This window comes from Amphibalanus amphitrite, unplaced genomic scaffold (assembly GCF_019059575.1).
Source record: "Amphibalanus amphitrite isolate SeventyFive unplaced genomic scaffold, NRLGWU_Aamphi_draft 000671F_arrow, whole genome shotgun sequence".
Taxonomy (NCBI): domain Eukaryota; kingdom Metazoa; phylum Arthropoda; class Thecostraca; order Balanomorpha; family Balanidae; genus Amphibalanus; species Amphibalanus amphitrite.
In genome coordinates, this window is record NW_024882165.1 from 1 (window position 1) to 26247 (window position 26247).

At 49.1% G+C, this 26247-nt stretch overlaps 1 protein-coding gene across 4 annotated transcripts; it reads right to left on the reverse strand.

Moving 5' to 3' along the window:
• Nucleotides 1-3314: 3314 nt before the first annotated feature.
• Nucleotides 3315-24392, reverse strand: LOC122364350 (probable lysosomal cobalamin transporter). Of its 4 annotated transcripts, none has more exons than XM_043334642.1 (12): nt 24176-24392; nt 15822-15929; nt 14668-14908; nt 12124-12208; nt 11726-11913; nt 11065-11264; nt 8377-8498; nt 7591-7683; nt 6663-6870; nt 6208-6390; nt 5793-5927; nt 3315-5207 (listed from the first exon to the last, which is right to left on the reverse strand). In XM_043334642.1, the coding sequence occupies exons 2-12, from the start codon at nt 15894-15896 to the stop codon at nt 5103-5105; spliced, it is 1635 nt and encodes a 544-aa protein (XP_043190577.1). In that variant the 5' UTR covers nt 15897-15929; nt 24176-24392; the 3' UTR covers nt 3315-5102. The 4 variants fall into 4 exon arrangements, with proteins under 4 accessions (XP_043190577.1, XP_043190580.1, XP_043190578.1 ...); XM_043334645.1 differs by having other exon boundaries at nt 7591-7677; nt 24176-24385; XM_043334643.1 differs by lacking the exon at nt 24176-24392 and adding an exon at nt 23989-24168.
• Nucleotides 24393-26247: the final 1855 nt, after the last annotated feature.

Genomic DNA, 26247 nt, shown 5'->3' on the forward strand with positions numbered 1-26247 from the left:
GGAGAGAGAGAGAGAGAGAGGAGAGAGAGAGGAGGAGAAGAGAAAGAGCGAGAGAGAGGGAGAGAGAGAGAGAGAGAGGGAGAGCGAGAGAGAGAGGAGAGAGAGAGAGAAGAGAGAGAGAGACGTGTGCAGTTTTAGTTAAAGCGGGCATGTTGAAACTGTTGTATGTATTACGCTACCACAGTCAGTTATGAACGGGACAAGCTACGAATGCTCATGCATCATGCAAGCTTTAATTAGTCGCGTTGACGACACGGCCGTGACGAGCAAGAAACCCTTTGAGGTTTGAACTAACGTCTGCTAGTTCCTTGCCAACATGAACCATTGAACACATGACACACCCTCAGGTGGCCGAGCAGGGGGCACAATGACAACGCTGATTGCCGGTCCACTCGTTCACTCACCTGTCGATGGCCACCATCACCCCTCGCACCAGGTTCACCCAGACGTGTAGCCACATGGTTCCCAGGCGCTCCGGAGTGAACTCCTCCGTCGAGATCCTCATGGCGGCAGCCAGCTCGTCTCCGCCGCCGTCCGGGAACCCGTGAGGATCTACGAGCGTGACGTTGGTGAACAGAAGCTGTCGTGAGAAGGCGAGCCGCTCGAGAATGGCCAGACCGGCGTCTCCACCGCCCACCACCACGATCCGACTGTTGACCCGCCGGCGACGTCGAAGGACGGTGGAACGGGAGGCAAGCTGGAGCGCCAGCGGGTCCCGACGCTGTAGGATGTGCGGCTTGGGTATGTTGACGCCGAGGGAGCCGTGAGATAGAGGATACTGGATCTGACGACGCCATGTCACCGGACTCAGCGCCTCGAGAGACGAGGCCAGACTGTGACCCTCGACGTCCTCCGAACCAGGTGGGAAGAGAGGGTAGAGCAGGACGGAGAGACCAGTCAGGCGCATCACTTCACCGAGGACGACACGGGCGAACCGGCGGAAGATTGGGTTCAACACCATATGATACAGGTGTCCGAATCCATTATCGTGATGCTCGCACGTCACGTACTCCTCGATCTCAAAGTGTGAGCGTAGGTACTCGACTTCCATCTCGGGTTTCAGCACAATCACCCCCACCACCTGGTCCTGACAGCGCACCACCAGCACCGAGCTGTGCGCCGTTCCGCTGAGGAACATCTCCCGCACCGTCAGCATCAGACTCTCCGCGCTCTCCGTATGCTTCACCAGAGTGCGGATGGCACCCAGGTCGGCGCTCTTGGCACTCGTCACAGTAAAATCAGTCACCAGCGAGGCGCGGTGAAACACGAACAGCTGGTCAGGGAACGTCGAGGTGGCGCGGTGCGGCACCCGCGTGAAGAGCTCCATCAGAGGTGTCTCGGGCGCGTCGGCCGGCACCGTCATCACCAAGTAATCCACGTCGCGCATGCGATCCAGCACGGCTGGCAGTAGGTCGATGGAGCGGCACGCATACTCGTCCCGGATACAGAACAGAGTGACGGCAGCGGCGTTCGGCTCGCCGTGGTACTCTGGCACCGGGCGGGGCTCAGGAGTCGGTCCGGTGGCCGGCTCGGCACCGACACCGGGGTGCACACAGCTCACCTGACGTGTGACGGTGCCGTCCGCGGACACGGGGAAGCCCCAGATCAGCTCGAGCACGGGCCGTGTGTCGTCCGGCTCTGTATCGTTGGGGATCGGCGCCTCGTCTACCTCGGGTAGGCCGAACCCCGGCTCGAAGATCGCCGGACCCCACAGCTGCTCCAGCATCGGAACCTCTCGCTCGGCGGGAGGCTCGTCGGTTGTCTCCGAAACGCCGACGATACTCCGGATCGAGGAGCCCGACGCGGCTTTGGCAACATCAGTAGAAGTTTCCCTTTTTGCGGCGGCTGATTGGCTGACTTTCGCCTCGGCCCCAGTAGTAGACTGTTTCCCGTCGGCAGCTTCTTGACCAGTTTCAGTTCCAGTTTCCTTCTCTTCTCCGCCCTCAGTTATGGATTTCGCTGAATCACTTGCTATTTGCTTCTCAGAAAATTCACGCGAGCGGAGAGCAGACGGACGTACGCCGAGCACTTCTTCACTAAGTTTCACCCTAAAACCGGTCACATCGTCCGGGTCGGGTTTACGCAGGCCATGAAAAGGTGCCAGCTCGAAATTCACATTCAGTGTGTCAAGATCTACCTCAGTGGTCACACTCATCAGCCCCACAGCCAACTTGTCCACCTCAACCACCGCCGAGTAGGACGACTCGCGCTCGTCAGCAATCACCTCAGCCAGAAAATACTCTCCGAACTTTTCCCGAAGTCGCTCCTCGTCAACATCAAACATGGGTCGCAGATCGTCGTGGTCCTCGAGCCGCGCCGGTCTGGTGGCGAGGCGCGGAACGAAGCGGCGTCGGTCAGCTTCCAGCACCAGCTCCGGGTTATTCAGCGACGATATCGGTCGAAATCCGATCTCCTCAAGCCCGTGCACATCGCTCAGCTGACAGCGTGCCACGTGAAAGACACGCTCCAGGTCTGGCACGGAGGCAAACAGCCACGTGAGGAGGGCCATCTCCACGTGCTCCAGGGCCGGCCGGGCGCACACCAGTCGCGTCTGGAACAGGACCGTGGCGATGCTGAGTGGCGCAGGGCCGAGCAGCGGCGAGCTGTTGCGCAGCCAGCCGCGCCACGGTTTGCCGCGCAGCAGCGTCTCGGTGGGCTGGCCGTCGAACACGGCGAACCCCTGCACGGCGCCCAACTCGTCGACAGCCACCAGCGAGAGAGCCGCGTGCTCCAGCAGCGGCTCCAGCTTGGAGAAGCCGTAGATGTTCTGTGCCCACTTCTCGTCCCACTCGAGGCTCTCGATGCTGGAGCGGTCGGCGCGGCCGGCGCGACGCACCGAGAGCCGCGGCGTCGGCGAGCTGCCGTCGGAGCCGGCGGCCGCCAGCGCGATGTGGCGCTTCATGCCGGCACTCGCCATGGCGGCAGATGCTGGATGTAAACACCGTCTGAGAATGGAATGAGCGAGCCCTGAGGCTACTGAGAATAAGTTATCACATTATCACATTAAAAGCTGCTGCTATAGCTACATAAGACTTATTTATTGAATGAGACCGAGAGATTAAAAATGATTAAAGTGCTCAAACCCTTGCTCAAACCGGACATGGACATAAATTCAAGGGTTCGTTCGCAGGAAAAGGGATGGAAAAGGGCACTTAATCACGCGGCAAACTGCCTAACTGATCCACTGGCAAAGAGATCCCATAATAAGCACATGCAAAGGTCACTAGACGCACCCATGGACATTTCATCTCAATCCACGCATCGAATTATGTTGCACGAGATCCGCCTTCAGGGCATACCGAGACACACAACAGTTTAACCATATGTAACTGTATTTAATGATACAACTCAGAGAACACCTGATTAAACGCAATGAAAAGCAAGGGAACTTCCCTCGTCTAGCGCCTAAGGACTAACCTGGCAAAGCCGGCAAGAAGTGTAAACACTACGCATCTAATAGGATAAACATGTAAACATATATCCACAGCCGAACGACCAAGACGCCCCCTAATTCGTACAATGGGGCAACGTACGAATTAACTAGTTCCAACATCTACAATAGGGCTGGTATCGTCACCCAGAAGCGGCGCCTCGTAACTTGGGCGCAAATGTACATTGGGATAAGCATGCGTACATACATTCGATTATCCATTAATGCCACGCAGTTACATTGAAGATCATATTGCATGAAGTCATTGACTGCGATACTGCGGGCGAAACTTATAACACATATGAGCAGCAACAACCCAATCACTGGAGTAATTAAATAGAGGTGAAATGAGCTAATTCAACATATCGGGCACCACAAACAAAACTACTGTTGAGACATACGAATCAGATCGGTGCACAAAGACATGGGGACAATAACACAAACGGCAGGTGCTTAATGATTTGGCGTAGACCACCGGACAACCTGACAAACTAGCATTACGTCGACGAAAATTCGGCAATGTCTACCTGAATTGTGGTGAAAATTACATCGACGACGGAATCATGTCACAAACAAAACGGTCCCGCTGCCGGCAAAACCACACAATAGCGGAAGATAAGAGGAAAGTCGTGTTTACATTCGATATTGAATTTGTGACATGCCTCATCTACAAAAGGTTGGCCGGATATCTAAGTGATTGCTAGGACAGTGTATATCTGAATGAAATCGTCAGCGACACCTCGCCTCCACTCACGAGAGTGGGTCGGACTACTACAGGCATTACTAGACACTCCCTACTGATCATTCAAGACATTCCCACTTCCCTACCGATCATTCAATACACCAATACGCGGCAGAGTCTCAATGCGAAGCAACGGTCACAGTATGATTTGATTCCAGCACAGTCGGGGTTCGGCGGGGTTTGACTTCTCCCCACACAGAACAGGCCATTACGCATCGCTTGCAGCCAGGAGTAGCGAAAAAGCGGCAACGCAACACAGGCAGTGGAAATGAGGGAAACGCGATACAATAATCGCACAATAGGACTCAAGCGTCGTTCCAATCAAGTACACAACATTCGGCGGTATAGCTGATAGCGTGCGCTCCTAAGCTGTCTGATCATGCTAACCAGACCCTGGTCAGCTAATCTAATCATTTGGCTATTGCAATCCAGCTCACTAAGAAATTGTGTCTATATATAACGGAAGCATTGACTTCTTTCAAAGCAATGAAGAGACTGCTGTGCTTTGGCGTGTCATAAGGAATCACAATTGCTCGCATGCTTTCATATAACAGAAAGGAACGACAAAATCATTGCACACAAGCGACAGAACTCAAGTGCAAACAGACTGTAGCTTCAATCATCTCTCACACTGTTTCTGTTAACGCAATCACGTCTCAAAACTCTTGCTTTTACACAATACCATTTCATCATTCATCCATCAAGCAATCCAGTCGCTCATCCCACGTCCTCAAGACTGTCCTCACAGCGAGTACCTCTCCTCTTGAAGCCAGAGTCCTCCCTCTGCCCCTTTCCTCAAATCACCTGGATCCTCGTGGCTCCTTCCCATGTCATGAAAGATGCTCACTGTCCTCAGTCCTCAGTGTCCTCACCGTGTCCTCAATGTGTCCTTACTGTCCTCACCGTGTCCTCAATGTGTCCTCACTGTCCTCAGGCGTCGACATTGTCCAGCAGTCTGTCCTCCTCAGTGGGAAGTCCAGCCCCCTGTCTGGGACGGCGACGGTAGAGCGCGATAAAGAAGCCCATCACCACCGACTGGAACGGATAGAGCGAACGGGTGAGAAGGGGAGAAAGAAACAGAAGAAAGAGAACGAGTGGGTCTAGAAGAAAAAAAAAATAGAGAAAAAGGAGATTACAGGACAGGAGTAGAATAGAAGAAAGGAGGGCGACAGTGGATGAGGAAGACAAATCAAATAAGAAAGAAGAGCATGAGAAGGAAAAGGAGAGGGAAAGGGGAAAGCAGAGGGATGGGGTATGGATAAAACGAGCCCCAATTCAATTATGTAGATCGCACAGTCATCTACGAGGCTAAGGTGAATGCGAAGCAGCTGGCATGTTAAATGTGATAATTCAGCATCGTTCTGTGGGTGACTGGCACGGAAACCAAATAATCCTTACACAAAACCAGTGCAAAATGATTTACCGGCTGATGCATACTGAGCAGATCGTAGCAAAAATTCAACAATGAGTATGAATCACCACAAACGAGGCGAGCACATACGTATTGTGTGATAAGCAGCTACGAGACCTTAGCAACAAAACGAGCAATACAGAAACTGCAACGAATTTCATAAAGCAGGACTAACCAGTAACCACCATTTCGATTTCACTCGTCCTTACCAGCAGGAAGAGCCAGGTGGCCCAGTAGAAGACGGCTCCGAAGATCCAGGCCTTGTAGGAGAAGCGCAGCAGCAGTAGGGCCATTCGGCTGAGAACACACTCGCCGGCCGGCGCGCTGGCAGTGCACGGCAGAACCTGGGGAGGGGGTGGATAACGGACAGTGCATTAGTAAGGGAAACTTTATAGGGCAGAGGTGGTAAAAACATATTTTCCATCACCAGACAGGTATGTATTAAGCCGCCAGAGGCTAAGGAGTAACCTCCATCGCCACCACCATTTCTCACAAGCTGTCCAAATCCGCTACAGAGTCTGCACCTTCCCCCATCACCGAGCCGCCGCGCTCCCCGGTTCTATCGCACCATTTATCAACTTTCCTCCCGCGCTCCCGCCCGTCCCGACCGTTGCACGGACCCACCTCTCGTTTCACGCTGCCGTCCGGCTGCACTTCGTCCTTGATGTAGTGCTGGTCGCCGTACATGGTGTACTGGGGCGCGATCGAGAGCAGCAGCACATTCAGGGCCAGCAGCACGTACACCAGGCTCAGCACCAGCAGGATCAGACCGTGCGCCGGCGTGCGGCCCGGGCGAATCGAGTACAGCTATTGGGACAGCGACGGGAGAGGGGTCATCGGGGAAATACTGCTGTAGATATCAAACTATTCATTCAGGTTTATCAATTCAGCTTAGTGACTAGGCTTCAGTTCCAATTTCGTGGTTCACAAACCTGTCCAGTCTAACAGCTCCTACCTTGCACATTTTCATCAATGATCCCTGCATCCACTGTCACACCAGCGTATCTGAAGGCCTCATTTTACACTCAATTTGACGTCGACTATACGGAATTATGCTTTCATTGACGTCCTATACTCACCTTAACGGCAAACACGCGCACGCCGATGTCCTGGATGCAGCTGACGGTGGCGCCCACCAGGGTGAAGATGAGTACCAAGTAGAGAATGTAGTCGAGCGGGTACAGTCGGTCAGACTCCGAGAGAAGCCAGTCCATCGGGTTGGGCAGCTGGCGCTCCGGCAGAATGTACCCCGTCTTCATACCCAGCGAGTGTAGCGCCTTGTCGATGCTGAGGGGAGGGAGGGCGAGTGTCAAGTGACTGATGTTTGAATGACTGGTTTGAAAAGCGAGATTAAACAAATATAGCATAAACAAATATAGCAGTTGATGACGACTTCAGAAGAATGGCGATTCGTGTCTCTAGTAGTGATGTCAATTTCAGAAAACATGTGTCCAATGTCCGTCCAATGTCCAATGCTGGCGTCGACTGTCCGTCCAAAAATGTCCAAGCCAGCCATTTGTCCAAAGATGTCCGACATCTACGCAATAGTTTACACTCAACACCGTTCTGTAATTTGCTGTTAATGTATCATTACCAGCTCAAAAGTGTTAATCATATCGAAAGCTTGGCTTTTTGATAGCCAATCAATGTTAAACACGATTACTTTATAAAAATGTTGAGGTGTAGCAAGCGATTGTCCAAAGTTGTCCAAAGCCTGCTGTCATTGTCCAACCGAATTCCGAATTGGACATTGGACAAAATCGGAATTCCGAAGATTCAAGTTCCGATTGACACCACTAGTCTCTAGCGTATATTCAAAAGAGGTCAGCATTATTTGCGAATTAACGATACCTTCGCGTTACCAACGTGTTATTAAAAAACGAACAACGAAATATTGAGCTATTCCATTACACAACAGCTACATAGCTATACATATATCCTCAACAATCTGCGGTCGATCCGTTAATCCTTCTAATCTCAGCCTCCCAGCCGCTTTGGCGCACTCACTTGCTGAGTAGCAGGGCGGTGAAGGTGACGGCACCAGTCACCAGGACGGTGATACCCAGAACCACCTCGAAAGGACGGAAGAAGCCACTGCACCTGACGCAGACAACGCGTTGGGTGATAGCGAGTGGACGGACGATAGATAATCACAATCAGTCAACAATCAGTCATGGTAAAACGGGTAGATATACAGACAAGTAGCAGGTACAAATGACACAATGCAGAATGTGTTCACGACTATAATAATCCAGGCTTTAGGACGACATGATTACCATGCATTCCAGTCATTTATGCGTTCACGTGACAAATTGGTGAGTTCACGTGACACACAGCACGCCACCAAACGTCGGTCAAAGAACCCATGAAGTCGGGAAGGCGGTCAGTAACACGAGATTAGTGGATGAGAACGATCTGACAAACATTGAGATAAGTTACGACAAAACGATATGCCCGAAGAACATCCAGCGGAGACGACGATCATTCTGTTTATAAAGTCCGAGTGTCGTTCAGCTTTCAAACGCTTTTTTATCGTATTCTGACGAAGACAAGGAAGAGAGCGATTTTACGAAGGCAACATAAAAGAACGGTTCGTATTTATAAAATCACATCATTATAAAGCTAAATAAACTTGACATTAAATCCATAAATAAGATCGAGCAGCCTCGATCAAAGTTATGCCTATCGAGGACGCGTGGCTAGGTCATGAGGCAAGACAGCGAGTCCAGTGTCCACACTAGGTACCAACAACGGGCTGTCATTCACACCCTTCCACTCTGTCTGGGTCCCTACCTGTTCATCCAGTTGCCGACTGCCTCATTGAGCTCGGTCTCGCGGCGTCCGAGCACCGCTTCTTCCCGCTCCAGGGAGTTCAATCGGTCCACCTGCCACGACGGGAACGTCGAGTAGTTGGCCTGCAGCGCAGAGGTCAGGTCAGGTCAGGTCAGATCAGAGCAGTATTCGTTCACGTCAGTAAGGTCAAACTAGGTCCTGTCACGACGGAAACGTCGAGTAGTTGGCCTGCAGCGCAGAGGTCAGGTCAGGTTAGGTCAGGTCAGGTCGGGTCAGGACTCAGGTCAGCGTTTGGGGGCCTTAGGCAAGGTCAGACTAGGTCCTGACACGACGGGAACGTCGAGAGTTTGCCTGCGACTCAGGTCAATCCAGGTCAGGTCAGAGCTCAGTGAACCCAAGCCAGGTTAGGACGGCGCTAATCGACTCAGTTCAGGTCATATTGCGAAAGAAAACGCAAGGCAGGTTGGTCTGCCCGGCTAAGCGAGCGCCCGTCAGACCATATAATAACGGGCAATTCGAGCATCAATGGACCTGACAGTCAAGTCAGTGCAGGTAAGGTCAGATCAAGACCCGGAAACTTTTGACGAAGTTCTATTTCCGTCCAGTTAAATTTCACGCGCCGGTGATCTACAGCGTATGACGTCACACACGGCCGGAGCGCGTCTGTGATTTGTCAGATGACGACACAATGACGGCACAATAATCATCCCCAGGCCGTAAGCACGTGTGGACGTGTGAAACAGGGCAGTGTTGTAGACAGAAGAGATGACGAAACCGGGCCAACGCACTCACGGTGCGAAGATGAGTCACATTCCAACACTGCGCGCGTGTGAGCTGGGGATACAGATAATATGGCTGCGTGGGAAATGGCGGGAGACTGAGAACAGGGTCAATTGATAAACAGATTGAAAATGGTGTCAGGTGCTGAGCATATGAATGACACCATCACCGCGACCGCACGGGGGCCGGGAGGAGGATGTAGAGGTCATACAAGTGCTGTAGAGGACGCGTGTAGGTCGCTAGTAACTATGCCAATGTTTTGTTCGTTCGTTCATTGGGGTTTACGGGCGCGTCGACTGCGGTGGTCATTTTGCGCCCATAACGCTGTACTGGTAAAGCGGATATATCAACAGAGAACTGACGAACTGAAGAAGACTAGAACTACTTGAGATACGTTATACTAGTAAAACGAGTATATCACAGGAAAACTGATGGATTGAATATAAGAAAAGATGCTGCCGGATAAAACCCAGGGTGAGTCATCACCCAGCAGGTGGCGAATGGTGGTGCCTGGGGCAATGCGGCCGAGGCAGCGTGTCCGGTTTGGTTCGAGGTGCGGGCAACTTAAGAGAATGTGAGTGACTGTGAGCGGCACGGCACAATGGCTACATGTTGGTTGATCATCTCCACGGAGGAGATAGCCATGCGTTGCATACGTATGCCCTATCCGTAGTCTGCAGAGGACCACTTCATGGCGTCTTTTGCCTTGAAAGCCAGGGCTCCAGAGTAGGTTTCACCTTTCGTAGCTTCTCGGATCCATGGAGACGCCACTCTGTCTGCCAGCTAAACGTCGTAAAAGATCAAACGGCTGGGTAAAAATCGCGAGCCGGCAGAGGCAAACGACGGAGGCAGGGGGCCGCGGCCGCGCGTCTTGCGGCCGCGTCGGCAAGCTCGTTGCCTCTTATGCCCACATGGCTCGGTATCCAGCAGAACTGGATGAATTCAATGTAACTAATGATGGCCTGGGCGTTATGTAATCATTGAAACTCAATAACGGGGGAGCGGGTATCTGGCAAAACCTGAAACCCGTATATATCATATATCAGTGATGGCAGCGATGGGTAATTTCCGCTAGCGATAAAACACGCACATTACTGTATGCCTGGCCTATTCAAATACATTAGCCAGAGGGGTGTGGTAATAACTGGTGTAAGCAAATTGACCACGGTCAAAAATGCATTACCAGAATACACTAAAGCCAACATTTTGGGATGGTCTCGTTCCTAAGTCGGCTAAGAGCTTCGGTCCAGAAAATAAATTTATCGTTGGCATACAGTAAAATACATACCAAACTCGGCCGGTGATAAATTTTCAAGACCTCAGTCCTTACTGATTTTTGAACTCGGCCTTCGGCCTCGTTCAAAAATCCAGTAAGGACCTCGGTCTTGAAAATTTATTTACACCGGCCTCGTTCAGTATTATATAATACCAGACGTCCCATCCTACTCAAGCGCAACAGCATAACCACAGTCTCTGCGTAGTCTCGCTGCGCGCAACTACCAATTCACCAATGCGGTGCACAGTGGCGGCAAAAAGTGTGGCCTTGACGGACATCTGAGTGTGGCTGGTGACAGCTGCCTGAGATCGGTGGGCTGTGTACCGACCGGCCGGACTGACGGTAACGGAACACTGTAAACAGTCCGATGTGGTGCCCACAGAAACGGCCGCACAGACGCTCCGATGAATGGCGGTTCAGCTGCGCGGCGCGTGTGTACGAGGGTTTATAGTTGTGGTACTTGAGCATGGTCTGATTTTATGGTCATACGCGACAACCACGCAGAAATACAAGAATGGACCTAATTACTTGTAATTATACCGTCAACATTTTACAACCTTTACGCCACCCGCAATAAGCTTTCTCCCCTCCCCAGTCTTTCAACCATTCTCCCAGTCACTCCTCCTCCTCACCTGGTCCCTGAGCGTGTTAATCTGGAGCTGGAGACGGCGGCGCTCCTGACGCACATCCTCGCGCTGCTCCTGGACACTCTCCTGTCCGCGCAGGAGGCGGATAGGCCAGAGAGACAGGCCGAGCCCGGTGTACCCCACCACGGCGCACATACCGACCAGGCTGAGAGAGTAGAGCAGGATCGAGATGACGTCCTCGCCCGCTGTCAACGGAAGTTAGAGTTAAAATTGTGTGGAGGCAGAACTGGGGGAAATGAATGGCGCCGGGGTGAAATGAATTGTCTTGGCATAAAAATGAACACAAACACCACAATGTTGAGCGATTGAAGCGGTTACCGTAGTTTTTCAGCTCACATGACTTGTCAGAATTTAGATTATCCGTATTACTCTCACAAGACGGTCACAACATACCCCTAGAGAGGTAGCTCAGGTTGGGATTTTCAATAGAAAATCACAATTCTAATTGTTCTTAATTGAAAAGTCCCAATCTTCGGATAAGTTTGGTTATAACTTAGCTGACTGTCAATGATTATCGTTAAAAACATGTGGTAGCATTACGTAACGATTAGCATCTCATGTAAGCCCTCCCACCATCTGCACCACGCCAATTGATTAAAAACCCAAATATACACCATACAAACACCCGCAACCCGGCTCAACCTACATTCGGTCTCCAACTCCTCGACGAGAAACTCGAACTTGTGCCAGGCGGTGGAGTTGACTGGGGGCGGCGGTGCGAACGGTACCAGCAGTCCGAGCGCCACCAGCACAAAGAACAGCACCACGAACAGCATCGAGTACTTGACGGCGGTGCGCGCGCGCTGGCGAGCCGTCAGCTCCGGTCGACCCCTCCTGGCGGACGCGGAGAGAGGGGAGGAGAGGGGTTAGAGGATGAGGCAATGCAACATTTGTGTAGCACATGGCTGAAAAACCAGAATATGTCGTGATAAGAATTGTATCAAATATCAATCTATGATTTCACTAAGATATGTAAAAAAAGTTAAAATGATTTGCATATCGTGCATCAAGATCGAACGTAATCGGCGTCTTTGGGACACTCACTCTTCATTCGCTTTCGGCTCCCGGTAGAAGAAGTAGGCGAACGGCAGAAGGAAGAAAACGACGAAAAACACCAGAGTGTACAGCACTGAAATGACGACACGCGGGATATGTCAAACATCCGTCCATTGATAAGGTTACATTGGAAACGATGAGTGATCTGCATACCAAACGATCATTGAATATATAAAAACGCGACTATCGTGGAATCAGGTAGGGCTTAACCAAATAAGTCAGAAATGAGGCAAACCATCTAATTCTGAAATTCTTAACAATATCGACTTATAATAACAAAAATATAACAAAAACATCCAACAACAAAATGGTTTTCCTTTGTATTACCTACCCTCAAAAAGCTCGAGTTTCTCGACAATTAACCCTATTAGTGGCAGGCTCCTGGCTACCCCCTATTAGTGGCAGGGGGGGGGGGGGGCTGTTTACGACCCCCCCCCCTTGATATCTCGAGATCTAACGGGCCGATTTTCAAAATTCAAACGGCATTCGATTTCGCTCAACGTGATCTACATTTCTAAAAAATAAAAATTAAGAAATGTCAACAGGGGGGGTAGAGGGGGGTAAAAACGGGCAAATTGCAGATACATTTTAGACTGTTTATCACGGCCAGGTTTCTGAACCAATCTTAACGCAACTTTTGCCGATCGATAGAGAATGAACCAGGAATTCACATGGATCCTAAAAATATGCATTTTCAAAAATCATAGGCGGATACAGATCATTGAGATTGGGGGTACACAAAAAGTATAGTAAATAAGGTTTTTGTTGGTACTGTTTCTAAAAAGGGTGGTAATATATAATACTGAACGAGGCCGGTGTAAATAAATTTTCAAGACCGAGGTCCTTACTGGATTTTTGAACGAGGCCGAAGGCCGAGTTCAAAAATCAGTAAGGACTGAGGTCTTGAAAATTTATCACCGGCCGAGTTTGGTATGTATTTTACTGTATGCCAACGATAAATTTATTTTCTGGACCGAAGCTCTTAGCCGACTTAGGAACGAGACCATCCCAAAATGTTGGCTTAAGTGCATTCTGGTAATGCATTTTTGACCGTGGTCAATTTGCTTACACCAGTTATTACCACACCCCTCTGGCTAATGTATTTGAATAGGCCAGGCATACAGTAATGGTCTTGTTATGTTATAATTTTCTTATGAGAGAACGACTAAAATTGTATTGGTAATGCATAGGCGGTGTCAGGGCACCTATGTTGGGAGGTAAAACATAACCCCCCTTTTTGGACGCCTGGATCCGCCTATTATAGCAAAAACGTGTCAAAAGAGGATGCACAATAGCTGTATATGTTATCACATGATTACGAGCGAGCGAGCGCAGCGAGCGAAGTGAGTCTTTTCAATATAACGGAAAAATCTCAGTATGAGCGGCCCGGCCCGGCCCGGCCTGTAACGCTTTTGAGAGGCTTATATCTCAGCAACCGCTGGACCGATTGGCCTGCGGTCTTTTTTGTTGGGTAGCCCCATCCCTTCTACCCCGTAATTGACTACTTTTGATACATCTCAGTGACCGTCGTGGCACGTGCCACGTGATAAGTCAAGGGTGTTCAAGCTGTTTTGCAAAAGTAGTGATTTTGAGAGGCTCATATCTCAGTAGCCGCTTGGGCGATTGACTTGCGGTAATTTTTGTAGGGTAGCAGCATCCCTTCTACCCAAAATAGGATACTCTCGATGCATGTGGGTCACCCCCAGTGCACGTGCAAAATACAACAATAAGAGGTGTCAAATTTGTTCCCATTTCAGTAACTCGGTAATTACTGGGGCGATTTCGCTGAAACTTGGCATACAGGTAGGCACCCACCAGGCAATGCATTCCCATGTGTTGCGGTTAGGGTGCTACTGCACGTGCGCACGTGCAGGGGCGTTTCCAGATCTCAAGGACGGCTGGGCCGATTGCGCTCAAATTTGGTACACGGTTGGGGACCAGCTAGTAGGGTGCCGTGCAAAAGTCATTTTGGACCCTGTTTGCACGTGCGCACGTGCAGAATGCCGCTTCCAGATCTCAGGAACGGCTGGGCCGATTGCGTTCAAATTTGGCACACCGCTAGCGACCGGTTAGAAGGGTGCTTTGCGCAAGCCCGTTGGAAGCGCCCTCTCGCCCTTCCGCACGTGCAGGGCTCACTATCTCGCTCGCTCGTTCTTCGCCCAAAAGGCGTTTTACTGGTACCTTTTATTCACTGTTCGTAAAACTGGTGCAGCATCGTGATCTTCGCCCAAATGACTCGCTTCACGAATAGGACCCCCCAATTCCCAGTGCTCTGGAGCCGCCCCTGGTAAAGTTATGAACTTGAAATTTTCAGGGAATGTGCCCAATTTAGTTTTAGGAAAAGTCAGAAAATTCCAGCATCGTAGCTTCAGCGGTTTCGGAGATATTCCCGAAAAACCTGAGGGGTGGATAAAAACAACCCCCCCCCCCTGCCACTAATAGGGTTAAAACCGTAAACCTAATGAACTGTCGCCCTGACAACCCCGCCCCTCCCTCAGTATAACCCCACATCCATCAGACTTCTCTACCCACCGTAGTATCCGGTCATTATCGTGTTCTCGATATGTTCCCGCGTGGCGTTACGGGACGCCCACGGCTCGAAGGTGCCGTCCTTATGCTTCATGCTGCTGATGGCATACACGTCCACCGGTATGATGACGAGAATCAGCAGAGTGACGGAGAGGCTGAACGCCACCATGGCGCTCACCAGCCAGCTCCGTCCCGTCGACCGCTGGTAGTAGAGCACGTACAGCCAGGAGACGGCCGATACCACCTGGTGACGTCAGCAGGGGGCGGGTTACTGCACGTACAGCCAGGAGACGGCCGATACCACCTGGGACGTCAGCAGGGGACGGGTTACTGCACGTACAGCCAGGAGACGGCCGATACCACCTGGTGACGTCAGCAGGGGGCGGGTTACTGAGGGTTACTGCACGGCCAGGAGACGGCCGATACCACCTGGTGACGGCAGCAGGGGGCGGGTTACTGCACGCAGAGCCAGGATAATGGACGTACTCCTTTGTGACAGCAATCCTGATGAGCCAGTCACATCAGGTGATGTGAATCAGAGGCTGGGCGACTATGTGTGATGTAAGCTGACTATCAAGAACATTAGGTATACATCATGTTACAAATGCGCAACATTTTTCAAAGTTTTCAAAGTTTTTTAAAATAAATTTAGTCCAAACCTTTCGAATGGAAGGATTCACAAGGACAGAGCCCCCGCTAAGTGAAGCTTGTTGCGTTGACCCTGCCCTCTACCCTCCGATCGAGCAGTTCCGGTTCTATGACAGAATTTGGAGTCCAAAGTTTAACGTGCGCAAATACCGCGCACGGCCGGTCCCCTCACTGACTTCGTCTGGCTACGGCCTGCCACCAACCGCGACCATATCTGTCAGGAGGCCCATAAACGTCAAGCGCCCGTCGCGCTTCGAACCCGGACTGTTATAACCGGGAACGTGTGCTCTCACCAAGCGGAGTCCAATGCTCTACCGACTGAGCTATGGGACCGGTATAGTTTCAACAATTTTCAAAGTTTGTGTACATTGATGCATACCTACTAGCTGGCCAATCCAAAAGGGATATTATAGTGAGGTTTAAGAAACACAAAAGCTGATAAGAACAGCAGTTAAGAGAGCTTAGTAGGAATGAATTAAGTAGTGTAGGATAAACGCTGTTAGACTTACCAGCAGTGATATGATGATTGGAATCCATTTGGCTGCAAAGAATGATGGCGGGGCAGCATTTTCCATGAAGAGCATCTTGAACCAGAACAAGCCTGGCTAAAGGTGACACTGAAACATGCAAAAACAATCACTCAGCATTCGTGTGCGGGACGTCGGCGGGGAAGGAGCTCTCGAGTTTAGCTGCGATCTCTCGCGCGTTACTGAGGGTTTTGGAGTTTTGGTTCATTGGTTTATATTTTCCTTTTCGGTTGCAAGGCAAGCTCTTTGTGGTTAGAGGTGATGAAGTGATGGATCGAAGGCGGCCCGTCAAGCGGGTGCGACCTGACGAGTTTTTCTTTGGCGGAGGAGAGTCTAACAACACAGGCTCTTTCTTGAAGGTAAAGTTGTTATCTGATGTTTCATTTAAATCAAAGGGATGGCCCTGGGTTCAGCTCGGAATCCGAGGGATACTGGGACCTGATGATAGGTTGGCTAAAGCTAGCCTCTTGGCTGATGGTGGGCTGTTGATGAGAACAAAAAATGAGTCTCAGACCTCAAAGATTCTGAAAGTTCAAATGTTTGCAGGTGAGGAGTGTCAGGTGATCAGGGATGAACGACTCAACACCTCCCGGGGTATCGTGCGGGCCCATGACCTGATCGAACTGTCTGAGGAGGAAGTAGCAGGGTGGTTGAAAGAGTTTGGTGTCACAAAGGTCAAAAGGTTCACAAGGAAGGTCAATGGGCGCATTGAAAGGACAGCAACACTCCTTCTAACATTTGATACCCCCACCTGCCCTTCTAGGATTTCTCTGGACTATGTCACCTACAAAGTTGACCAGTACATCCCAAACCCGATGATGTGTTACAAATGTGGTAAATTTGGCCATTCTGAAATGTCATGCAAGGACGATCGTGTGTGTCTTGTTTGTGGGGAACCGAGTCATGAGGGAGAGTGCACTCCAAAGTGTATCAACTGTGGAAAGAGTGGCCACTCCTGTCAGGATAGGAGGTGTGAGATATGGGTCAAAGAGAGGGCAATATGTAGAATGAAGGTAGAACAAGACATATCCTTTGGGGAGGCGAGGAAAAAATTTGAGGATCAAGCACAGAAACAGAGTCCAAAAGCATATGCTGAGGTCCTTAAGGTACCACAGGGCTCATCCCCACAGGAGGAGGAACTGAAAACCAGGGTGGGGAAGCTTGAAAATGCAGTGACAGAGCTGGTGGGCTTGCTCAAGCAGGTTCTGGGCAAACAATTGGATCACAAATGTACAGACAATGAAACAGAACCTGCTTGTATCACTGACAGTGGTGCACAGGGTGTAGAGAGTAGTGGTGAGATCTCATGTGTAGAGACAGAGAGTGACTCTATGGAGGTTCAAAAACATGGTGATGCTGACTCAGCTGAAAGGCCAGTGACTGGATTTGACAAGGAGAGTGGGAAGTGGCAAACTGTGAGGAAGGGCAAGGGAAAGAAGGCAGGCAACATGCCTGTCCTTCCAGCACTGAATGGGGATGATGAGATTTCACCGTCTCCCGAGCTGACTCGATTCACTCGAGCCCCAGGGCGAGGTGGACGTGGTCGGCTCAAACCAATGCAGCGGGCCCAAAGTGCCTCGCGACTCCCTTCGTCCAAACAGTGTTGGCAAGACAATCCCTATCCCCCAACTCTTAGACAATAACCAGCAAAAGAATCATTTCTGTGTTTGTGTTTTTTTTCCGGCAAATATCGAACAATTACTTACAGTAATTTCAGTTACCTGCGTTGGTTGCAGGTTATAGTTGGAATCCAGATTATATATAATTTTTTTCCTTATTCTGATTTGCATCTGGTGCAGGGTTTGAGTGTCTCATGTGTTATATTTGGTTTTGTGGTGGTGGTCGCTAGATTGCCGGGCGATCCTTTTTTGGGTCGGTTCGGCGGCGGGGCTGACGAAACGGGCGTGTTTTGTCGGAGCCGGGACGGTTCGACCGGCGCCCGGGGCAGTGGGATGGGTCACGTGACCCGATGTTATCGCGAGGTCGGCCGGCCGGCCCCGGGGCGCGGCGTGGGCCCGGTCCTGGGGCGCGGCATGAGCCCGACCTCGGGGCCGAGACTGAGAGCAAATGTGACCTTGACCGTGCTGGGTACTTTTCCATCGTCTCGTTAGTTAGAAACAGCGTTATGGTTAATAGTGTGAGAAGTTTTACCATCATGCAATGGAATGCTCGTGGAATGATTGGAAAATGGCCGGAGATTAAACCTGTACTACTGGAACATTGCAATGATGTGATTTGTATTCAAGAATCCCATTTTCTGCCCAATGACCCTTATGATTTTCGACTTAATAATTACACTCTATATAACGCATATCCCAATACAGACAGGAGACAGGGAGGAGTTAGTATCTATGTTAACAACAAACACCCCCACTGTCAGATAAATTTGAATACTGATTTACAAGCTGTTGCGATAACAGTACCAACTGGCAGATGTCGGCTGTGTGTTTGTTCGCTGTACCTTCCGCCGAACGAGCGTCTTTCGCAGCAGGCTCTCAGTGCTCTGGTGAGTCAGCTGCCGCAACCTTTTATTATATGTACGGACGCTAACAGCCGGCATTACATGTGGGGCGCAGATCGTTGCGACTCCAGAGGATTTATATGGGAACGAGTTATCTGCCAACACGCCCTGAATATTCTGAATGATGGCAGCCCGACACGACTTGATGAATACACGGGGCTCTGGTCCCATATTGACTTGACATTGAGCACTGGTAATATAGGTCAGTACTTGCAATGGTGCACCGATACTGATCTTTATTCGAGTGACCATTGCCCTATATACATAACTTTTGATTTGACTGGATCTAACCCCCGTCGGAACGCCGATTTCACGGGATGGAACACAAACAAGGCCAACTGGTCTGAATTTACTGAGAAGTGTGACTTACAATTTTGTGAAGGATTGGGATTGGATAATTGTACAGCTATGACCGAAGCTTTACTAAGGGCGGCGGAGGAAAGTGTACCTATGAAACGAAACAACTCAAAATATACATGTCCCTGGTGGAACGAGGAATGTAAAGAAGCAATTCGTAGTCGACGACGAGCACTCAACCGGTTCCGTCGTAGCCGCCAAACTTTACACCTCATGGAGTATAAAGCTGCTAAAGCAAGGGCAAGGCGAATTATTAGACAGGCGAAACGGGAATCATGGGAGAAATTGCTCCATATGTTTAAACATACTACCCCCATGCGACAACTATGGGACATAATACGGCGTTTTACAAAGAAGGAGCGTTACCAGCGTCCATTACCCGTGCTGTGTATCAATGGCAACATGACAGACGATCCCAAAGAAGTTGCTGACGTACTCGGGAATTTCTTCTCGGGGATGTCGGCGTCCATTAATTATAGAGCTGCGTTTAGGGAAAGAGAGAGTATTTTGTTCGAACAGCTTCCGTCGTTCGCTAGCGACAACAACGAATGTTACAATGATGTGTTCGCTTTGGACGAGTTGAAATGGTCTATTTCTCATTGTGGAAATACCTCTATTGGACCTGACAAGATACACTACATGTTTTTTAAGTTCCTAAATGACGACCAGCTGGCATCAGTTTTGAAGTTAATCAATTATGTATGGTTTTCAGAATGTCTTCCAAACACTTGGAAGCATTCTATTATGGTTCCGATCCTCAAACCCGGGAAACCAAGTCACCAGCCCGAATCCTACCGGCCTATACAACTAACATCATGTTTTAGCAAGGTCATGGAGAGGATGGTTACCCGACGACTTGCGTGGTTTTTGGAAGACAAAGGATTATTATCAGCTATTCAGTGTGGGTTTCGAAAGGGGCGGAGCACAGCCGATCATCTATTACGGCTGGAGTCGAGTGTCAGGAAGGGTTTCTTTTATAACAAGTACACATTGGCCGTGTTCTTGGACTTTAAGAACGCCTATAACCTTATTTCGAAAGCGGCCCTACTGACCAAGATGCATGCACTTGGCTTCAGAGGGCGCATGATGCACTTTATACGATCTTACCTCGACAATCGAACTTTTCAAGTAAGGAACGACTGCTTATCTGACACATTCGAACAAGAAAACGGTCTAGTGCAAGGTGGTGTTATTTCTCCGGTCTTGTTTAACATTGTTATCAATGACATATTCGATGGAGTCCCTGGAAACCCAACATGTGCACTGTATGCAGACGATTGTACCATGTGGGTACAAGGAAGGAGAATTACGCAATTAATTGACCAAATGCAACTGGCTCTCGACCACGTTAGTGCATGGGCCGACAGATGGGGCTTTGTGTTTTCACCTCACAAATGCAATGCCCTTATATTCAGGAGGTATATGAAAGCTAGAGAACTTGCTACCATACCACGTTTGAGGCTTTACAACGAGCACTTGAACTACTCGGAGGAGGTCAAGTTTCTCGGGGTATTACTTGATACGAGACTGAATTTGACCAAACACATCCAATATGTGAAGGGAAAGGCCACTAAACGGATATCGATCCTTAGATGTTTGGCAGGAGGGAACTGTGGAGCGGATAGGACAATATTGTTACGAATTTACAAATCAATGATCCGACCAATACTTGATTATGCATGCCAGGTCTTGGATGGTCCTCGAAATAAAGCAGTCGAATCCCTTGATAGCATCCAGAATGCCTGTGTGAGGATCGCCACTGGTGCACTTAGAACCTCCCCCATACTACCTCTGATGGTGGAAGCGGACGTACCTCCTCTGAGATTAAGACGGTGCGAATTAACCTTACGGTACTGCCTGAGAGTTAAGAGTGACCCCAACCACCCGTGTCTGGAACTAATATCACGCGATGCATCGCTGCCGGCTGTAGATAGTGATTACATGAAGCGGATAGCAGGCTTCCCTGTGTATGAGAGGCTCTCTGCTATATGCGCTGAAACTGACTTTGACATGCCAAACGAATTAACATCTATCTCTGGTACCATCCCGCCTTGGCACTTACAAAAATGTGACCTGATTCGACTCACAAATGAGAGAAAAGAAAGCTTGACTGATATTGGAGTACAATGTCAGTTTAACGACTTCAGAGAGAGATATGCAACGTTCTCTTTCTGCTTTACTGATGGTTCAAAGAATCATGACGGAGTTGGATGTGCTTATGTACTTGGGGATAGACGTGCAAGGTTTAAGCTGCCAAGCAACTGCTCTGTATTCACCGCGGAAGCATTCGCGATACTACGGGCACTTCTGTATGTGCAGGAAAGTGGTGTCATGAGATGCGTCATTTGCACGGACTCCTTGTCTGTGCTGACTGCTCTTCGTGGCCCGGTCACTTCCCATCCTACAATCATCATGATTTTAGAGGCCTGCCATCGATTACTTACTTTGTCTGCTCGTGAACTTGTCATCTTGTGGATCCCTGGTCACTGCAGCATCACTGGGAATGAGTTAGCCGATCGTCTGGCAAGGGAGGCTATCTCGATGGAACAAATAACAGTCCTTGAAATGGGTCCCAAGGAGTACTATCCCGATATAGGGTTGTCTGTCCGTCGCCTGTTCAATCAGTGCTGGCAGCAGTATAACCCCAACACCAACTTGAAACTGATCAAGGATGAAGTCGGCTCATGGTCATCTTGTAGACGGACCAGTCGGAGGGAAGAAATTTTGTTATGTCGCATGCGAATAGGGCATACACGGTATACGCACGGGCATATAATAGATAGAGAGCCCAGACCTGAATGTGACCGATGTATGTGTCCCCAGTCAGTCAAACATTTACTTGTTGAGTGCCCAACGTATGCCACCCATCGACAATTGATTGTACGGAAGTGCCTCCAATTGAATGTTCCACTTACCCTTAAACTCTTCTGGGTGATCATCACCCGGACATCATCGACGAGGTTTTCAGGTTTCTACGAGCTATCAACCTCTTCAAAAAGCTGTGACTGCAATGATATGCGCTGAACTAGTTGTGATTTTGGTGTTTTAAGTTATTTAATGTGTAATTATTGGTTTATGTTGAGTTTGGCCGCCGATTGGCGAACCCCTGTCGCGACTGATGTGGAGGGCAGTGCCGCCGATTTGGCACATTGACGTGATCTCCTTCTGTTGTAATTTGCGTTGATTGTTCACTTTATCGTCGTCTCTCCGGTGTTCTGTGTTCTGTGCTGTGGCTGGTCTTATGGACGTCCTCATGTGTGTACACAGTCGTGCATTGTTTGGGGATGAGTGAATGGATATTGAATGTTGAATGAGAAGGATGAGTGAGTGGAGATACATCGGTGTGAGAGATGGATGCAGTCAGTGGATGAATGAAGAGCAGCCTGTACTGGTTTGCTACTGTAGTTTTTTTTTCTCGATTTCTCTTGGATGTATACCTTCTTAACTCTTTTGTTCAATCTGGCTCCTTTTTGTAGAAGTAGTCACATAGTTCCGAAGTAGAGGTTCGGTATGATCATGAACCCTCCAACGCATGTTGATAACTGAGTAAGGTACCAAGAGCAGACGTTGCCGGAAGATCTTTTTGAACTGGAATAGCTCACTGGACAGATGTGGTGTCAAGAACGTTATTGATGAATGAATCAAGAACCGAAACTACCTTTTTATTTCTTATTTTTAAGTTTTAACCAGGTATATGTTAGATACTAACTTTACTAATTATACTCCACCGGATATTTCCTGCCTGGACATTATCCAAAGCCTGCGTATATCCCCATGCTAAACCTATCATTTTCCTTCATCTGCTTAGTTTCCCTCTGAACGCTCTGAACCATCTGGCTGCAACCGACTGCAACATCAGACTCGATCGAGACAAGAGTGGCGCACTGATGACGACAACTATGGACGCTTGAGCCCAACGAGGCTATGCGCCCTAACCCAACAAGTACAAGTAAGTAACAATCACTCAGCTAGTTATGGGGAAATGCACAATGTACACGAACAGTCTGCCTTACAAAGGCAGAAACAATTATGTTTTAGTGACCTCTGGCCTAACATAATGATCTCTGACCTGACATAACCATTTTTGCCTTTGCATGGCAACTCTGCAATGAACAAAAAAGTATCAACTCTCATTAGGCTTTACAAGTAGGTATGTTGACTGTCTCCTTAGGGTTTACTGCCTCCTTACATAACAGTCATCAGAATCTGGGGTGAGGCCTGTCTGTATGTAGGCCCGGCTCTCATGGGGCTCCCTGGTTCAACAGCTTAACTGTCTGGTGTGTGGTACCAGAAATGGGCCCAAAGGGTACCCAGGCTTGCTTTGAAGGTATTGAACACTGTCAAACATACAACTTCAGCAAGGAGAGAGTTCCAGTCATTAATATCACTAACTGAGATGGCCAACCTTCTCACTTTGTAGGTTGCTTTGGACTTCAGGACCTTGATTGAGTGGCCTTGTGTGGAACTGCCTGCCACTCAAACAAAGAAGCTGTCCAGACTGATGTCAATTCCACCATTGAAAAAAATGTCAACTCTCTTGTGCCTATAGTAAAACAATGATAGATATAGCTTCTTCAGGTGTTCTTTGCAGTGTACACGTCTGATGCTGGGCACCATATGTGTTGTCCTTCGCTGTCCCCTTTCCAGCAGTTTCTGATCCACATGGTTCAACACTCAACAGACCCAATCCCAAACATGGTTGCCAAATTTGAGGTGTGGATGAACTCAGAACTAGTGCCTTATGCAGAAGTGGAGGCGTGAACGGTGAAACAGTGCAGCAGAACAAAGGAGAGACAAATGACTGAGAGACGAGATTACCTGTGTAGTTTTGGAGATGACCATTGTACCTATTGACAGAGGGCAGAGCTTCAACTCTGTGTCAATGGGGATCCCCCAGTCAGGCAGTCATGCTCTAGCTCTAGTGAAGTGTCTTACATGGAATTTCCTTGATTGTGTATTGGTGGTTCTCATAATCATTTGTGTATCCCATGTGCAAAACCTTACATATACTCTCATTAAATGGATGCTCTCAGGTGTCTGACCATCTGACTAAAGCATCCAGCCCCGCTCGGAGCTGGGATGTCAATGTGCGAAAAAGGCAAGATTAATGAGCATACTTTGATGGCGTCCATGAACATCTTAATGAGGCTCTTACTAGCATCTGGCAAATCACTGGAATGAGAAAAATAATGGGCACAAGACAGATCCTTGCAGGATGCCCCTATGGATATCAAAAAAAAAACAGACAAAAAAGAGCTTGAAAACCCTTACCAGCCTATTCAGTCCAATGATAATTTGGACCTCAACTCTGGACAAATCCACAATTTTTCAGCAATATCAACAATCAATGTCTAACTGGATGAGAGTAAGACAACTATCCGCTCAAAACTGCAACCAATATAACACTGAGTGCACTGATTAGGGCCTTGCACACTGAGCAAGCGCATGGCATATATACCTGATAACCAGACGTCCCAACAGCAAGCACGATGTAAAGTACTTCGCCACACTCCCCTTATCCCGGAGTTTCTCTCCTCCTACACGCAGCAACAATCTTGACAGCAGCAGCGAAATATTATGTTCGAAGCTTTGCACGGCTAGATAAAAGTATACAAAATTCACCAATTGTGGAAACGAACTTATCAACGCACTGCTCACGAAAGACTACCGAACACATTACTACCGAGCTTTTGTCTGTTATGCGCAAAATATGTCTGAAAATATATTATATAAATGACGTCACAACTCTGTATTGTGTTTCATAACAATAAAGTTTGGCAAAAGAAGTAAGCAATATTTATTGAATATTTATAACCAATAACAAAGAAATACCGCAATCATTGTCTAACTGAAAAAATACAAGATTTGAGGGCGAAACCTCACATTTCTTTCATTGTACGTCACCTATGATTGAATTTATTTCTATGATTGAAATGCCCCTTTTGAAGCGTCCGTCAAACAAGCAGACTGATCATAGACTGATCTACGGCCTTGAGACTAATGTATTCCGGAATCCAGTCCACTGCTGAAAGACAGACATGAGACAACAGCAGTTTGCGACGATGCTCCCGTTTTGTAGCATATGTCGCTAAGCTCAGGCGTTTCGAATTATGCTTCAAATGATACTGATCTCAGGCAGCTTTTGCCAAATTGTCAGGGAACTCAGATTTGTTTTTCAATAGAAAAACACAATTCTAAAGAATAGTGTTTTAACTATTGACAACAAACCTTCGGTTACATTTTTCATTGAAGGTGAGCTATGGCTAGTTTCCCAGTAAACATGCCGACGTCGGCCCAACATCGGGGTGACGTCGGCTACTCGGCATCGGCATGCCGACGTCAGCCCGACGTCGGTCCGACCTCGGCTGGATGTCGGGTACGCCCGCATGTACCGACGTCCAGCCGAGCTCCAGCCAACGTCGGGCCGACGTCGGACCGAGATCAATTGCTGAGGTCCAGCCGACGTCGGGCCGACATCGAGCCAACATCGGCCGCTGTTTTGACCGTTAAAATAATATAAAATGCATGTTTCATTTTTCATAAAGAGCTTCTGTATTCAAAATATCCTCAGGAAAGTCAAATCCTCCTCCACGCCGCAACCCCCTGATCCAGACTGGACGGGAAACTTTATCCCATTTGGGATTGCCCGTAAGCCGAGCTCGCCCGTAGCCGGGTGCGGTGAGTGCTTGGGGGCTGCTCGGCTCGGCCTATCCTTTGGTCAGGCTCAGCCCCGGCAACTCACCAGGGCCGGGCCCAGTTCATACAGAAAGGCCAGTCGGTAAGTGTCACTTTGCCAAAATGCCACTTATCAAAGGGACACTTTTGGAAACGTTGGTGCAGGTGTGTAAGGGTGGCTATATGAATCCATTTGTGGGGTCGCCCTTTCCAATAAGTGTCACGTATCAGCAATGGGACTCTATATGAACTGGACCCAGGGTGCTCGCCAAGACCAATGTCTCTATCCAGTATCATCCTTCCGGTTCTGAAATGGTCTTGTCAGAACGAAAGGGCATAAGCCAACAAAACAAACTGACAGGGGTGTCGTTTTCCGAAAATGATTGGTAGGTAAGGCCCAAAGGCGGCGGCCGGCCTTATGTGACGGGGCTTACAAGGTAGGGTACCCCCAAATCTGCCTTTCTCATCGGATTTTGGCCACTCCTATTTTTTCGCCCTGGCCATTGACAAGACAAACCAAAATCTAAAAAATATGGAAGTCTAGGTCGGGGTCCTCACCGAGCCCCATGCACAAAATGTGCAGTTATATGTATAGGCAATAGTGTCTGAGGAATGCACGCCATTCTGAAAGAGGCCCACGCCGACTTAAAAGGACGGCTGCGCTGACGGAGTCGCTAGTCATGAATGTTTCTTTGTGAGAAAAGCGACCCAATTTCGTCAGTTTTCAATTTCTACGCTGTGAAAAGGGCAAGGCCCCAGTCCTAAAGCCCCCTTGCATCCGCCTTGCAAACCAATGTGCAATTAATGATGCATATAAGGATCATGATGGAATCAATTGAATTGACCCGTAGCAAA